Below are 17,983 nucleotides of genomic sequence, written 5' to 3' on the forward strand. Positions count from 1 at the left end.
AAGTGTTTCACATATTTTATTAAATAAGATTTATTTGTTGCTATTCATCAGACATCTGACATTAGCTGATTACAGAGGGAGGGAGGATAATACGGGGGAAATATACACATACTGTACATAGAAAATACAATAAATTACTTCACAAAATAAAGATTTTAGAGATTATATTAATCGATTATACCTAAAAATAATCTGAGCTACAAGACTTTGGATGAAGGAATGGCTCGTGATACTCTCAGTTGTTGGCTCCCTCTTAAGCCGTTTTGTCATAAAGAATTTGGTTGCTACTTAATCTGGAGAATAACTGTTGTGATTTTATGAGTACGTAAGTCTAGATTTTATTTATTTTCTTAGCCCACCATCCAGTCTAACTTGAGGCTGTTTTCAGTTTTTTCTTGTGAATTGTCTAATTGCTGGAGGAGAACATTTTAGGTGAAAAGGTTCTGCTTTTTTGGGGGTTGTAATTCCTTTCTTAGGCACAGATTAAAATAAAAAAAGGCACCTCTATCATTTTTGAAGCAATAACACAGTTTAGGACAGCAAATTATACACAGTAGCATTAAGGTCTCATTTCTTCCTGCACACCAAAGTGGAACAGGTCTTGACACGCAAAACAACTGTCTTTAGACATTCATTAAGTTGCGAAAATGTGCTTCTCTCAATGAGTTATCAATGTAAATCTTACATTCTGACAAAGTCCTCAGGGAAACTTCATAAATAAATGAGTTTAAGAGACATGAGTAAAAGGAACAACAAAACAGTGAGGGGAGTAAGGGAAAGTCTCATTAGAATAAATAATGAGAGAGTGGTGTAAAATAAAAAATAAGAAAAATAAATAAAACTAGGAAAACATTCAATCCTTCGTTCACCACCTGAGTACATCTTTTGGTTTCTGGGCTGCATCCTGATCCTGGAATGTCAACGTTTCGGGTCAGGGCATGATGAGCAGGTAAGCAGATGCTAAGGGCTTTGCAGGCTGGGCAGCGGGTGATTTTGGCCTCATGGAAGGTAAAAATGGGAGGGAGGAGGGCAGTGAGTTTTTAGGGAAGGTGTTGGGGGGGAAACTTTGAAGGAAGTGTTGGTGATGGTGGGGGCTGTCCCTCAGTCTGTCTGCCCTAAACTGAATCCCTTGTCTCACCTGCTGCAGGCGTGAAGAGAGCATCAGCTAACACTTAACTGTGCAAAGCCGATCAACTTCACCTCATCAGGGATCTCGGTATCGTCACAGCCGGAAGCCTGCAAAAAAAGGAAAATAATGAGGAGTCTGATCAGAGCTCATGTCTCTTTGCTGTCAGCTATATGTTCTAAGAGATATTAAGAAAATGCACAAACACAACATGTAAAAGCATTATTCACATTGAAAAAACAAGAGCCACTGGACAAAAATTAAACATCTTAACATTTTAAAGATTACAAAAAAAACCTGGAAAAACTTTGTAATGAACAGTGTGCGCTGTTTGTTTTTTTTGTAGAGTATCGATTTATTGCTCAAGCAGATATATATCCCAAAGAATCAATATTTAATTAAACTAAATGTCTTGACCTATTTCCGCATTTTTATTGTTAACATGAAAAAAAGCGGTAAATCAAGCTGGAGCTCTTACCGCCATTCATGGAACTAATTCATAACTGGTCACCAGAGGAAAAAAATGCATATTTAAAATCAAATGTGGAATGTTCTCCTATAATAATGCATATATATGTTCTATACCAGTAAAGAGCAAACGGACCTTGCATGTTTTTATGTAGACTCTTTAAAACAATAAAAAAAATTATTTTTTTATTTTTATTTTTTACTTTTTTAACTAAAAATACATATTTTTAATATAATTTTACATTTGAGAACCAAAAAAGGTAAATATACAGAGAAGACCAAATCAACATAGTTAGTTACTGTTCGTGTCAGTATCTTATTTACCAAATAGAACTTTTGTTTCAACTCTTCCCCTTTCCCTAGATTTTTCTTAAATTTAGGATTTTGATGTTTTAAAACATTTTTTTCTTGTAGGGAGTCAATACTGCAACATAAACTGGAGTTTTCTTCTTGTATTTTTAGTTCAGAATTAGGAAAAACAATATGGGAAAAGAATAAACCTATAACACAACTACAACTGTGTTCCAGTGAAAAAAAGAATGCTCTCATGTTAAGATGCAGTGTATCTCCTTTCCTAAAACATAATAAAGTATTCCATTGTCTTTCCTATATTTCTATTCTAATTCATAAATAATGGAGTTATACTTCTAATCCAGCATGGTTTTTGTTTTTCTATACCTTTAAATATCTCTACACAGCTGGGTGATTTGATTTTATGACACTTCTAGGTCAGATTTAAGACCTTATTGAAATTGTAAAGGAAAATTCTAGCTTTACGAGCCACATCTTCCAACAGCAACAGCACATTCATAAGCATACTATAAATAATATCCTGCTGTCTCAGTTGTCTCTTTGTGAAAAACAAAAAAAATGTCAATCAAACTCAAACTCACCAGCTTAAAGGTCAATACTCTGTAGGTTGTGGGGTTATCTACAATCTTTTGAAGGTTAGCAGCAACTGTAACAGAGAAGAGCGAGGAGAACAGCTCAGGTTCTAAACATATGTCAATATTGATTCAATCCTTCTGGTAGCGTTCAACAGTCAACTGTTTTTCTTTTATGGAAACTGAAGAATTTATAAGAATGAAAAAAAAAAAGGATTACCAATTACAACGTCGAGTCCATTGACTAAACCAGCTGAGTAGAGTTCTTGGGAGACGCCATCAGCAGTATCTTGTGAAAAAATAAGATCATATTTATTGGCCCTGCAACATTTCATTTTACGTGCCATAATCTTGTGCGATTAAAAGCACACGCAGACCAACAAGGGAGTTTACAATCACATTTTATCACACAGCAGTAGGAAAAGCGCACTAGTTTTGAGCTGTTACCTCGTCCTGGAGTGAACTCAAAGCGGATGTCATTCAGCTCTTTTTTGGAGTTCCTGAAAGACAACAGCAATGAGTCCCGGTGTGAGAGCAGCTGAAATCAAACACTGACAAAACTTCTACTTCAAATGAAGCAGAGATACGGAGCAAAACACCGGCAACACTGAGATGATAATGTGAGCACAGATAAATATAACATCTATGAGGTGGAAAAGAAATCAAGCTCCATCCCATCTTATGGGATTATGCGCTCAAAGCTTGTTACAAAGTTTCATACAGTAGTAAGCAGTCCATCGGTGCCACAGTAATTTGTCTGGATTCCTTTTCATTCATCTTTCTGAGAAGGAACGACCACGGAGTCACAAACAATCTGCCATGGTGTCATTCTGATCCGTAAGTGACTTTTATTTCTGAGTCCTTCAGGTTTTTGATCAAAAGCTTTGCAAAATAATTAAAAAATTCAGATTGTTCACCTTCATTTTCAGCCCTTTTTACAAACTGCCTTTGTACTTAACAATAGCAGATAAGATAATACGTAATATATATATATATATACTTTTATTTTGTATAATTTACTCCAACCTTTTTCTCAACTTAATTTGTCTTTTGACACTATTAACGTTTTTACTTTAGTGGTTTTAGTAGTTTTCTTTTTGCTGTCAAATTTTTCAGAGGGAATTATACATCTGTTTTACACTTTCAAAAATAGCCACCAATTTCAAGCATCTCAGTGTTTTAACAAACACGATGCACTATGAGATTTTATTTAGTTTATTTAATCATTTTACCTAATATTTTTTTGTTTCCTATGACGACCTTTCAAACTGAGCTTCCAAACTGAAGCTCATCTAACAAAATAAAGACCCAGTCTAATGGAAAATGTGTTTTTGGCCTGTTTAACATGTTATTGTGGCATTTTTCTAATATTGGAGGACATTTATTTAGAAAATTTAGCTCAGAATTTCATCTCTGACTATTTCTTTATTCAAATCTATATAAATCAGGAGAAGAAAAAAAAGTTAAAAGGGCTTATTTGTGACGCAGAAAAATTATGCTGGACAGGCCACAAGCTCCCTGCTTCAGGTTCCGGGGAGGGAAAGGGGGCCGGGATTGTTCTGCGTCAACGGTCCCACCCACAACTCAGATGTGAATTACTGCCACTCTGCAGTAACTATGTCCTAGAAAACTATATATATATATATATATATATATATATATATATATATATATATATATATATATATATATATATATATATATATATATATATTGAGAGTTTGCAGTATCCAAGTTACCACTAAGCGGAGCTGTTTTTAGCTACAACCCCAATTTCAATGAGTCCTGACTATGCGCGTAATAAGTATTTTTTTATTCTACAGATCTGATGGTTCTAAATGATGCTATAAAAGCAAAGATAATTGAGCATTTTAGGCAACGATAACCAGAATGAGCGGAGAAAAAACAATGATATATTTCATTCGTTTTTCTACTTGCTGGATAATATGAAGGGGGGCAGCTTTAGGCCCCCACCCTCCCTGCTGCATTCAAGAAAATTTATACTGTGTAATTACAAAAAAAGACATGAAGTAATTAGCTAAAACATCACATGGAGCAGTAATGCGAGTGAATGGAAGAAACTAACATTCATTTGTTTCACGTGAAATGGAAATCTAGTTTGAAAAATTGTTTTTTTGAAATGGGATTGTCTGTTTTCAGCCTGACTGTACACCCCGAACTACTTTTAAGAGTATACTTCTTTTGACAGAAACAATCTAGACTAAACCCTACGCTTCATTTGAGGAACACGTCAACAAGTGAAGACATATTTCTAATAAGTAATATAAAAAAAAAACAACGGTACGTAAAGTGAAAACTCTGATTAGACAAAAAAACAAGTTCATTTACCAGCTGTGATTAATGTTGCATGTCAGATAATCACAACACTGATAAAAAATAAATAAATAAAGATATGGTCTTTCACTTTAATTATTGTTTTAAAAATGTGGCATCACATAGAATATTCGGACAATTATGTATATGATGGGTGCAACTTAGCCATAAAAAAAAAACATAAAGGAGCTGTTTTTTTCTTTCACTTTATTTTGATGTTTTTAACCAATTTATTGGCTAGAGCAACAGTTTTTATAAATGGTTAAACACTGCATAGTTAAATATGAATAAACATGTTTACTATTCAAAAAAGTACAAATAAGACACATTAGAGACGGAGCAAACATTGAGACTTTCTGTTTGCAAACCTCTTATTGTTGTATCATGACCTCTAACCTAACTTTTTTAATGAAACCTGTTAAATTTAAAAAGGTAGACTTCCTTTGGCCGTTTGCCTTAAACATGACCAAATCTGAGATGAACACATCTGACAGAGAAGATTAGATTATTGTGAATTGTTTTCCACTTGTGAATAGGGTTCCGTACTATTGCAAAGATCCAAACACAGACCAGACTGGAGCTGCGTTCACAAACATCCGTAAGGCTTCACACAGGAGCCCTTCAAAAACCACAGCTTAGACACGGGAGCTCTCACCTACTGATGTGTAATTTATTACATTAGCAGATGGGTTTCATCTAACATGGCAGAGTGCATCTGCAATTTAACCTGGTGAGCTACACAATAAATAAAGTTGTTTGGGTTCATTTTAACCCAGGATTTCCCTTTTTTTAATACTGGGCAAACTTAAAATTACTAATTTATATTAGTATTACAGTCTTCAAATGTAATTTCGCTCAATATCAGTTTTATTTCAATATTTTTCCCACTTAACATTAAATGATCCTAATATAATGAAGAATTTCAAAGTCACAATACAATTACAAAAATACATTTTTTTATTTTTTTTTTTTCGTTTTGAACTTCAACCTCCTTCAAACTCTTTTGGAGAACACAACGCCATCTAATGCTGGTTTTGCCTTACAGACAGATGATGAAATAAGTTCTGGGTTGTTTTTATTATTTATCTATTGTTTTTTTAATAGTAATACAATTTTTTTTTAGCCGGTTTCAGTTTTTCACCATTTTAAGATCTCACAAGCATTAAATACAATGAAATTGATGGTTTATAAATAATTTGACTGTATAAATTCTGTTGTGTTTCACATGTAAGTATATTTGCATTAAAGTCCCTTTCCTAAGATCTTTTAAGCTCGTGATCCGCATAGCGTATCTTCTATATCACAAACACTCTTTGTCAAAAACCATTTTTTCGTCCGCTCCTGATTCACAGAGATTTGAATAAAAAAATAGTCTGAAATGCAATTTTAAGACTAATTTTCTCATTTTATGTCCTCCATCATGAGATAAATGCCACAAAAACATGTTAAAAACAAAAACACAATTTTCATCAGAGTGCATTTCTCTATTGTTTCTTAATCTGTAGCATTTTAAGTAATATTTATAATATTTTAAAAACTTACCACTTACATCAAACATCAGCACCTTAACATTCTAGTTTCATGTATTGTGCCTACATTTTATTATTTTACACACTGAAAGCATCTAAATGAATAAATATTGATTCTCTCAAATTATATGTGTTTTCATACAATGTAATGAACTCCTCTGTAGAAAAAGTCTGACATTAAACTCAATAGTTGAAATAGAATAATAAGAAAAGAAATAAGAATATAATTACAGAGTATTTTCATTAAATGTGCAGATTTATCATCTAAACCAACATGTTATCTGTGTTTTCCAGTTGATAGACGCTCACCTTAATCGTAGCACCATGTTCACCACACCTTTAAGGAAAGCTGCATTCTCATATGGTTCAACCTGCATCATAAAATGTCTTGTGGTTAAACAGTTAATGATTTCTTTAAGAGTTCAAAAAAATGTCAACATTTTAATATGGAGAAAAAAAACCAAAAGCTTGTACTGCAAAGAAAGAAAATAACCCAGATCTGTGTGTGTGTGTGTGTATCTGTCAGTCCTCTATTTATAAACTGTAATCCATTAATTGCAGCTGCAGGGGCAATCATTAGGGGAAAGAAAAGGAGCAACACATAAGGGTTGTGCCAGTGTTTAACATGTGTCATAACAGAAAAGAGCAGTTTATTTGGCAAAATTGTGAAAAAAAGTAAGTTAATTCCAGACTGGGACACAAAAGTCCACCTCAATACACTCAAGCTCACTTTTCAAATGACAAAAGGCTTAGAAATCTGGTTACAATAGTAGTGACTCCTCGTTTAGGATCCACCCAGCCGCTGAGCTGACACTGTCTGGTAGGCAACCGTTTACCATCTGAGCGGTTCCTGCTGAGAGCATCCGCTTCTAGAGACGGGCACTGATATGCACACACACACACACACACACACACACACACATACACCATAGACGCGTGTGCACAGACGAGCACACTTTTCCATCAAAGTCATTGAATCATGACAAATTAGTGCCGCATCTGCTGAATCCCTCACCTGGGGATGCTGAACAGACAAGCCTTCTATAGGAACACTGTTGGCATCCTCCTCATTCTAGGAGGAGAAAAACGAGAGGCATAATTGTGCAAATGCTTTTAAATTGTCACTAAATATCAAATCAAAGCTCATCTTACAGGGACAGCACAGAAAAGCTGATTCAAACGGACAAAATGGTTCTTATCAAACTCTTTAAAGCAGGTAGAGAGTAGTTTTAAAAGTTTCGTCATTCTTACACAAGCAGCTGCCAAATTTAGTCCAGTTAAATGCAATTGCAAAAACACCCCTTTGGTATATTTATCAAGCTGCACAGCACTAAGAGGGACTTAGCCTCCTCCTTGGCTCTCCAGCAAAAAGACACATTCTGCATGTTAAAACTGGTGAATGAGAGGAGCTAACTTACATCCTTGGCCTCGTATTTGACCCTTCGTGACTGGAGGAAAGAAAAAAAATCAAACACATGTTGAAATGTTTATACTTGCTGAAATGTTGTTTTTCTCTCAGTTTAGAGTAATTATTGTTAAAAAACATAAAAACAAAAAAAAAGTCATGCAACCCAATGCATTTCCCAGTTGTCCTGTCTAATTTCCATACATTAGACTGCAACTGCTGGAAAGTTGAAACCAAAAAGAAATGAAATGACCTCCCAAAAGCATCATCATTGCTGATAAAATATCATCTATTGCATCAAACTGTTAAGCTGGACATGCTTTTTCAAAAGCTCTCTCATCTTTGCAGGCTACATCCTCCTCTCTTCACATTCTTACAGTTAACTTCTAGCTCATTACAGCATCCTCATGACATTCCTCTCTGAGCCACAAGTTAGCTACAGAAACTAAGTGATTAGAGGGGCAGGAAGGCAGTGGGGGAAGTTTTATACCGGCTTGATCTACTGGGTTAGAAATGTTATTTGTTTCCATGCAGAAACTGTAAAAATGTACTGTTAATGGGTTACAACACCTTTAACAGAGACAACAATTCAAAATAATGATAGGTTTTTATTTTTGGTGTAATATCACTCACCCTGCCTTGATTCACGGCTGCCTTGCCCTCCTCGCTGCCCTCATCCAGCTCATCATCGCTCCACTCCCAGTCTCCATCCTCTGTCTTGTGCAGGTGTCCACTGGAGCCTGGGACTCTCCTCACCTGGAGAATCAAAAGTAAACACCAAACAACGACAATTAAGGCCACATTTAAAGACTTTTTTTCATTGTACGTGTTTTTAAACTGTGCTTTATCTTTAATTCCACTGAGGCTCCACTGGGGTCTATAAATGCCAGTGCTGACTAGCACTTTTAAAGCCGGCTTTCATCAACACTCCCAGGATGCACATTTTTGGCATTAAAAGCAGATGCTTAAAGCCAAGCGGACTCAACCACAGCTGGACCATAGGACTCTTTTTTTCATTAAAAACAGAAAGCGGAAGTTTCAGGCGGTTGAGCAGATTGGTAAATGATTAAAGGGTTGGCGGTTCGATCTCCACTACTCCCAGCCAACATTCGTTGTGTCCTTGGGCAAGACACCTCAGTCTGCCCCAGGGCAGCTGTTACCATTGCGATGTATGAATGAGGAGTGAATAAATAATGGATTAACATTTAATAATAATCCTTTATTATCATTAAAGCAGAGAACAAACATTAAAGAACAACTCAGATGAAAATTGTGCTTTTGGTGTTCTTAACATGTTCTTGTGGTATTTTTCTCATGATGAAGACAGACTTAAAGAAAGTTCCGATTTAAATTGTAGAGTAAAGGTTAGCGGGAGAGTCTAAATAAATGGATGATCAGAAGTCAAGATAGGCTCACTCCACGTCAACAGTCCCACCCAAAACTCAGAGGCGAATTTTTCTTGCTGCTCTGCAGAAATAATGTCCGAGAAAATGACACAAGGTTTTTTTGTGTGCTAAAAACACCTTTTGAATGCTTCGAAAATAGATCAAAAGAGGATTGAAGTGGGACTATAAAACAAATAAAGACAGAATAAAATGTAAAATTGTGCTAAGACAACCTCTAAAACTTCAAATTGATGAACCTGTCAACCTGGTTTTCTATATAACCTATATCAGTTTCAATTTCAGCGAATCATTGTTATGGTGTCTGCATGTCTTAATCCACTAAAATGCTTCAACTGGTGTGGTTTATTTTTGTGGCTAGACAGATGCAGCTAATGTTGTGGTCAGTGAGTATCACTGCTTCCAGTAAAAAACCGAACAAAGCACAACGCTTGCAATTATCCTAAAAACTTTACAACTCGTGCGTGTGATGAGATATTGAATGTGTAAGGAGGACAGAAATACGGCTAAAAACCCAAATCAACACAGCTGTAATGCAGACAGAGCTTGTAAAACTAAGCAGATAGAGTCATTGGTGAGGGCTGTAATTTATTGCTGCTCTGCAGTCTGGAAACGTGTGCAGTACATCAGGACACGACGGGTGCAGTCAAGTGCGGCATAAAATGAGCTCCACGATATTAGAGAGGAGACAAAACACAAATCTGTAAAGTTGCAGCACCATAAAAACCCTCCAGCTTGAAAAAGTCAGAGTTAAGAAGTGCTCCCCTTATGCTGGTGTCAGGTTCGCTCTCTAACCTCACAGAGAACAAAGGCTGCCTCAGTTCTGCTCAGGGTCCTTCAGCAGATACAGATCACTCACTCAGTGGCAGAACATGTTCACCCAGCAGACATTTACTTACCCACTGATAAGACTGGATGTCATTATTTTTCTTCTACTATACCATATATATAAATTAAATATATATTCATTTTCTTTTATATTTTTACTGTGTTATGGACAATTAATAGTAGCCTGTCGTCGAAGTTATAATGTATTTGTGTGTGTTGGGCTGCCCCCTGCTGGTCATACAAATATATGACACAAAGATATCCAGTTTCTGAATGTAAATTTGCCCTGAATGCACAAAGCCCTCGTTGCAAAAGGCAATTTCCTTTATCTCATTTTCCTTTTTATTATAAGAGAAGCATACTTGAACCTTTTTTCCTTAATCTTGATTTTTTTTTAATTACTTTACTGGAAACAGAATCTTTCATCTCCCTCTCATTCTCCGAAGTATGTCCCCACTGAAAGGGTACATGCTGTCCAGCTTTGAGTTTCGACCCTAAAACGTACTTCATAGATGGACTTGCATAAGCCAGACCGCATCAGGAAAAAAAGTAAGAAAAGACTGAAATCCTGCAGATTAAAGGAGGTAGAGATCTAAGGTGGTCACATACAGAGTGAGGAGGGACTACTGTTGCAACATCCCAGGATGACGGTGCAAGTCTCTGCAGGCTTTTGCTAATGTTGCTGAGTTTACAGATGACTCTGCAGGTCACATCAGCACAAAACAAAAAGGACAGAGTCTAGAGGACACGCATTTTCTCAACTCAATCAATTAGCTGAACATTACTTTGACTGCACCCTATTGAGATGTTCTTTTCTGTTATCAACCTCACATATAAACACTTCTAAACAAGTGTACAGATTTAACAAACGAGCCCTCACATTTTCCACGACGTTACACAAGGAGCTGGTAGCTATGCTTCATGTAGGACTTTCTTGTTGATGTTTAACAGTCTGCACATTTACTCCTCTTTTGTTGTTGCCACTCAACCGGACTCCTGCGTAATTATCACGTCAGTAATGCGCGTGCGGCCTGCTCTGACCTCCATCGCATCCAGGCAGACAATAATGAAGCCAGCATCAGGCTGCACTTCCTGGTGGCACCGCGGGAGCAGCACAGCTAACAGGCTAAATATTAATGAGCTCCTTGCTGTTAGCTTATTATAACAAAACCTTTTGGTGAGGCTGACATTCAGAGAATCTGCAGAGTGCAGTTTTTTTTTTCAATATCTGCACAACATAAAGCAAGAGGATATGAAGAGAAAGCGTGCCTTATGTTGACTGTAAATCGTATGGTCTGGTTGAGTCAAGAACTGTAATGCCACAATTTCTTCCCTGTTTAGCCAATAGCTTAGTTATTCAGCAGTTGCTGTTTATATCAACATACCTTCCTTGCTCTCTGAGAAATCTTTGGGGCACCACTCAAAAGCTTTTCCACCAGATATTCTTTGTTCTGCAAGACAAGACAAAAAAGAGGGAAACAAATTAAAACAACATATTGACGATTCAAATAAGTTCAAATAAGGCTCCTGTGTTAGTAACTAATATGATGTATGACTCAAAACGTCCAAACTAATCAAATTCTTCTACAAAAACAGAACAGAGTCACGGCTGGAGCTGACATGAAACCATAACCAAACAAAGATGGACATTTCCAGACTGAACAAATACCTTGGCCTTTTGGATGAATTTACACTTCAAAAGCTCTGCAGCTGTCGGCCTGCAGATAAGGAAGACACAAACATTTTTTTGTTTTGTTAGTTTTTTTTTACAGCAATCAACATCAGATTTCCTCACTGGTGCATTTGACCAATCCGAAAAAAATGGAGTCAAACCTTTTGGCAGGCTCCTTTTGAAGGCACATTGAAATAAGCTTCCTAAATGATTTGCCGTATTTCTTAAGCATTTCTTTGTCCTCGACACCCGTCTCCAGAGAGGGTGGGTCGTTCTGCAGGGTGAGCATTAAAACCTGAGAGCAAACATGCACAGGTCAGTCACAAGGAATACATGTGTTGGGGAGGAAAAGAAACTCAAATGAGGAACTGCTTTGTGAAACAGAGCAAACTGATGAAGCAGTTTCACTCATTAGGTTTACAAAGTGGAGGAAAAATTCAAACTTGTTCTTTTCAGATTTGTCCCCCAAAAAAAAAATAAAGAAGTAAATGATAAAAATATTTATTCAAAGAGGGAAAAAAGCCACTAAGAATAGATACATATGTCTAACCATCTAGATTTAAAGATAGAAAATGTTTGTGAGACAAAATTCTGTTGCAGCTTCTGTTTTTTTAAAGCTTTTTCTAATTTATTTACCAAGAAACCATGAAGACAGAAAGTAGTTGTGTCATCAGAAGCTAAGAAAATGTCTAACGTTCCATTTTTTGGTGCAATTTCTGGCACCAGTTATTGAATGCTAGTAATACAGACACACTGAATGTTTCCTTTTGTGTTAGCAAAAAAGAAATAATAATAAGATGAAACAGCAGGCAATGAATCTGAAAGACTCACCTTCATGGGGGGGTATCGATGATAGGGTGCAGAGCCTGTCGCTAGCTCTATGGCTGTAATTCCAAAGCTCCATATGTCCGCTTTGAAATCATAACCTCGCACCTGAGAAGGTGAAAGTACATCCATGAGTACGGCTGTGGCAACAACGTCAGCAATACAGAACAACAACACTTGTTTGTGTCATGAGCTCACCTGTTCCATCACCTCTGGAGCCATCCAACATGGGGTACCAACAAATGTCTTTCGGACTTTGTTTCGAGTCATATCACCCCCTGTTGCTAAGAATGCACTTACTCCAAAATCTAAAAACCACAAAAAACAGACAAACAAAAGTTTTCATATTTTAAATAAAATAACTTACTCTTTTTTGGGGGGGAATCCAATACGCGTGCTATTTCCAAAAGGCTATATTAGTAATTAAATAGGAGAGTTTAGGTAGTTAATTAAGATTTAAGTTTATAATAGAATGACTTGCTCTTTGATAATGCTAAACATGTTTAAGATTATTTGAAATAAGCTGCCCTAATTATTCTTTTTATACAGCCTTCATATTTTCTCCAGTTAAAAAAAGGGACACCAAACTACAAAATCAGAAAAACACAAAAGTATGCAAAATATTGATAGTAGTCCCACAAAACAAGAATTATTATTTAATCAAATTGAGTAAACCTGGACAAGAATGTCTATTAAAAAGGGATAAAAAAATGCATTAATGTAACAACCGCTTTTAACAAACCTGCAATCTGGACAGATCCATCTTCCCCCAGTAATATGTTCCCAGCTTTCACATCCCTGAGGTCAACAGAACAGTAATGGAGCGAAACATCAGTCACATGCAGCAGAATTGATTTTTCCAATCATGTTAGCATGTTCCAGTGACCATCACCATGCCCAGAACTCTGCCCATAGGGGAAACTGAGGTTTAAGTCTGGGCTTTAGTGACCTTGAAGTCCAGGAAACCAGTAAAACAGCACAACTCAGCTTACTAAATGCGCATGAAATCTGTTCAAAGACAAACTGAAAATGCTCATCTGTATAATATTAAAACCAACAATAAAATCTGAGACTTCTTACTAGGTCATTTAAAATTCAATTATCCCGAGAAAACAGGTTAAATGGGATGGGAAATCATTATGAAATATAGGAATATTGAGCTCTTTTTATTTGTATCATGGGATATGTAATAAGTGGTACTTGTTTGAGTTTTAACTGAATTGCCCCTAGTGGACACTGGTTCCAGTTTGGAAATACAAGATGATTTCTACTGGAGAAACAAGCTAACAACTACTTAAATTCTATATCCTTTGCCATCTAACGCAAGTAAACATCGGGAACACTAAGAATTCACCCAATCGCTTTATAGTGAATATTGACAAAACTCGTAAGCATTTTTTCACTGTTTTCTCAGCCTGAGTCATTTTGCGTGACTTCATCCAGCAGCTCCTCTGCAATCTGATCGAGTCGAGCCTGAGCCGAGTCGAACTTGTTGAGTACCTTAATGTTTGTCATTTGTTTTTTGTCCTGCCAATTTAAAAAACACTTTTTGCTTTCAACAATGAGGAAATTACAGAAATCCTTTCATGTCTTCAGGAAATGGGCCAGGTTTTGTAATGCCTTGCTTTGATCTTTTCTACAGTTGTTGTTTTGGTTATGGGCCAGCATAAGTGTCAGTCACAGCTGATCTGCAACAGTATTCAACACATGCAATAAGGTGAGGCAACACGTTGTTTGATGCAGGTCATTTCTCAAAGGGACTGTGTTGTTACGGCTAGGACGGTGCTCAGATAAAGGTATAGTTGAAAAGAAATCCATGGTTTGTGCAACATTTTGTAAAGACATCAGAGCTGTGCTGCAGTTTTTACCTGTGAATCTGTCCATTTCTGTGCAGGTAGTCCAAACCCTCTAGAACCTCTTTTAATATAGTGGCAATGATGGGCTCCTCCAAAGCTCGATTTTTCTCATCTTCTTTGCTCCTGTGCTTAAGTATGTCCAGCATGGATCCTAAAATGACATCAAAAAAGACAAAAACAATATTTTCATAAATTCTTTTGCTATAAAGGATGAACTAGTCTACTAGTCTACGATCAAGATATGGATTAGTATGGATCTGGCATATCTTTTCAATTTCTATATATCTATTCATATACATTGTCAGATGCGTTTAACCGTTCGAATATTAGGGACAATATTGTTCAATAATATTTCAAATACTCCTAGTTTTTCAGCAATCCAACGTAGTGACAGATTATTTTTGCCCATTAAAATAAAGAGGTTTAAACTTTCAGCTACAGAAACTTTGAACTATTAGCATAATTATTGGCACTTTCTGTTATAGCAAAGCTAATGTTTTAGCTATGAACTGCTCAATGATTCGCTTATTTTTTATGTTTTAAAAACACACTGATGAAAATTTGGTTTTGGGTGTTTTTTACATGTTGTGGCATTTTTTTCTCATGGTGGAGGACATACATAAAATTAAACTCCAAATTAAATTTCTGAATATTTCTGTATTGTTATAAAGCAGGAGCAGATGCTGTTTAAAAAAACAATCCTGAACTTTTTCTTTTCAGAATCTGTAGTAATTTTAAGTTGGATTTGTGACAAATTGAAAAAAAAAATGTTTTTTTTTTTATTTGAAGATTAAAAAAGCTTAAATTTCCCTCTATGAAAGACTGAAATTACGATAAGCAAGGCAGGATGAAAGCAGTGACTCTATTTTTGCTGCTGATCAATTTGTGATTTTGAAATCTATCACAGTGAAAGTGTTATTCACACAGCTAGAACAAGCTTACCTCCACTCAGAAGCGTCATGACCAGCCAGAGTTCATCCTTCACCACAAAGGAAGTGTAGTAGGTAACAATGTTTGGATGGTGGCACTGGCTCATTGCTTGAATTTCTTTCTGTCAGCAGAAAAAAGATTTTATTTATTATGCAAAGGATCAAAACTTTGGTGTTATTTTCTGGATGTGAGACTGGATTTAAAGACTAGAAAAATAAGCAAAATAATAATGAAAGAGATGTGTGTTTTACTCACCAACAGTTCATCCATGCTGGTCTGGCATTTTTCAAGGTTGATCCTCTTTATGGCCACGCGCTCCTGTCTGGGGGTGCAGAGGGCTGCCTGCACCACAGCTGTGGCTCCGCTGCCTGAAATCACAGCCACAGCCGAGCGGTGAGCCAAGAGGGACTCACATCGCACAGCTGGAAGATCATGTTCGTGTCTGCACCACTGCCTCGGCTTTCATGTTTAAGTCTGTGCTTTTGTTGTTGTCTGTGTAGCAGCTGAAACCTTAGACATGTCCTGGAGTACATCACTGATTTGTTTTTTTTTTTTATTTCTGCTTGGCAGTTGTGGGGGTACCTGCTCACAGCAGCAGCACTATTTCCTATTAGTAGTGACTCATTGACACATATGAAGTGAATATTGACCAAATATATAATACGTTTTTATTTTTCAAACAAAAACTGCACACTAGAACTCTGCATTCATGTATGCTTTTCGACGTACAGTAAAAAACCTGATGAAAGAAAAGCTTTCCACTGATCTGGTAGATTGTTTGCTATTGTTTGCAAATCAGTGGAAGTCAATGCCACAAGGAAAAACAGTTTATCACCTTTGTGTGAGTGAACATTCATGATCATTTGTTCTCAAATCTGTGCTTGTTCCTCTGTGATTATTAGAAACAAAGACGTGTCAGTAGCTATTATGGAATAACACTAAATACTGTAATTACATAAAAAAGCAATGTCATATTCGAAAGTAGTATGGGTGTCATTTTAACAACAATTTGATATGATTCATGGTCGGTTTTGGTTAATTTTGATTGATCCAAGTCACTGACCTAAAATCGCACCAGGACAAAAATTCAACCAGTGTGACTGAGATAAATACTGAACAGTGCAGGGGAAGTTTTCCAGATTCCTTGTGTTTCTTGCAAGATAATCAAAATTAAATATGTGTACAAACAAACAAGTAAACAAGAATTAATGGCAAATTCATAAAGTTCAGCCCACTGTTGTTTTTCCACAAAAAATGAATCCAAACTGAAGTTTATTAGAACATTCTACCTCACTGTATGGTCGCATGTCTGCATAATTCACCGTTTTCTGGTGGTTTTTACCTTATAACCCTCTGTGCCTCAAATCCAAATGGTATTCTCCAATATCCATTTAGTTCATTTTGAAACAATTTTCCAAAAAACTTGATCTGACAAATCGATCTGGTTGGACCGCAGGAATATAAATCAATTAAGTTGATTAATCGTTATGCTGCTAGTGAGTATTTTTTATTAAAACATGTAGTTATCTTTTAAATAAAATGTAAAGTTCGAACACAAGTTTTGGTTGTATTATTGTATATTAATCGTGAACAGATATCTTTTAGGACTTCCTGTGAGGAAAATAATTTTAAAAGACTCCATCAGTTATTTCTGACTAGAAGAAATAATAAGTTTTCTTGGATTAGTACAGAAAGTACTTGATGATGCACCAAACAGCAGCTGAAAGCCTCAGTAATTGTGTTTTAACTGAATAACCCTGCGCGTGCTCGTTCCTGTAACGGAGCAGCCTGTTCGGTTGAAGGAACTTGTTCGCGTGACATTTCGGTTCCTCTGAATGCATGCGGTTCGCAGACATGTTGACAGAAGAGGCGGCATTTTACTGATAAAAATGCCGGTAGGCCGTTTTCCGCCGCTCACGACTCATCATTTCCCCTAGCTGTGATCAGAAGCAGACTTCCCCGCGTACTAACCTATGACTTCCTGCAGCTCGTACGCCTCTCTGGTAATTGGCCAGCTGGTTGTCACCGACGGCTGCGGCTGGAGGACGGGAACCGGGGATTCGCCTTGGTCCGCCATGATGCCCGTGATGCTGCGCTAGTTAGCAGCCTCCGTGACTGACTGTGCGGGGGGAAGAGACAGACAGTCAGGTTTGACCTCACCTCCTCGGTGGTGGTGTCAGCGAGGGAGGTGCACCACGGCCGCCGCCGACTCTCACTGAGCTCAACCCGGAAAATAACGGAACACGCGTGTGCGCGCGCGCAGCCGCACACGCGCCCCCACTGACACGTGCCGGCTGACTCAACGATGTGTCACTATCGCTTAACACAATGGCCCCATTTACACGCTCTGTTCGTTTGATTTGAAGACACAGACCACTTGAGTACGCCATGTTAGCTAATAAGTCAATACAAAACAGATTATATTATCACAAATTTTATTTTATTATGTTTATACAGAAACTTCTGTCTCTCTGGATGATTTCATCCTATACACTGCTCCTTTTATGACAAGTCATTTAAAGACCCACCCCAATAAAAGTCGTGTTTTGGGGGATTTAACATGTTCTGTGGCATTTTTCTGATGATGGAGGACACATTTAAAGAGAATTAAGCTCCAAATTGCATTTCTGAACATTACTTTATTCAAATCGTTGTGAATCAGAAGCAGATGAAAAAAAAATTGCCACTTGAAAGGGAGCTTATTTGTGACGTAGAAAATACAC

At 36.9% G+C, this 17,983-nt stretch overlaps 1 protein-coding gene across 4 annotated transcripts in view; it reads right to left on the reverse strand.

Moving 5' to 3' along the window:
- Positions 1-17,983, reverse strand: part of stk39 (serine/threonine kinase 39) — a 21,405-nt gene continuing 3,422 nt past the window's right edge. The window contains exons 2-20 of one of the 4 annotated variants that reach the window (XM_011489753.3): positions 17,232-17,379; positions 15,516-15,628; positions 15,273-15,381; positions 14,343-14,481; positions 13,217-13,272; positions 12,673-12,782; positions 12,481-12,582; positions 11,811-11,944; positions 11,647-11,695; positions 11,363-11,428; positions 8,380-8,502; positions 7,760-7,789; positions 7,357-7,413; positions 7,107-7,223; positions 6,651-6,712; positions 2,926-2,978; positions 2,699-2,767; positions 2,488-2,552; positions 1-1,236 (exon numbers count right to left, since the gene is read on the reverse strand). In XM_011489753.3, the coding sequence (XP_011488055.1) occupies positions 1,162-1,236; positions 2,488-2,552; positions 2,699-2,767; positions 2,926-2,978; positions 6,651-6,712; positions 7,107-7,223; positions 7,357-7,413; positions 7,760-7,789; positions 8,380-8,502; positions 11,363-11,428; positions 11,647-11,695; positions 11,811-11,944; positions 12,481-12,582; positions 12,673-12,782; positions 13,217-13,272; positions 14,343-14,481; positions 15,273-15,381; positions 15,516-15,628; positions 17,232-17,337 (1,635 nt within the window). In that variant the 5' untranslated portion in view covers positions 17,338-17,379 and the 3' untranslated portion in view covers positions 1-1,161. Of the gene's footprint in view, positions 1,237-2,487; positions 2,553-2,698; positions 2,768-2,925; positions 2,979-6,650; positions 6,713-7,071; positions 7,224-7,356; positions 7,414-7,759; positions 7,790-8,379; positions 8,503-11,362; positions 11,429-11,646; positions 11,696-11,810; positions 11,945-12,480; positions 12,583-12,672; positions 12,783-13,216; positions 13,273-14,342; positions 14,482-15,272; positions 15,382-15,515; positions 15,629-17,231; positions 17,541-17,983 lie in introns of those variants that run through there. The other 3 variants (XM_004081903.4, XR_002292752.2, XM_011489754.3) reach the window with 3 other exon arrangements.

This window comes from Oryzias latipes, chromosome 21, assembly GCF_002234675.1.
Source record: "Oryzias latipes chromosome 21, ASM223467v1".
NCBI classification, from domain to species: Eukaryota; Metazoa; Chordata; class Actinopteri; order Beloniformes; family Adrianichthyidae; genus Oryzias; species Oryzias latipes.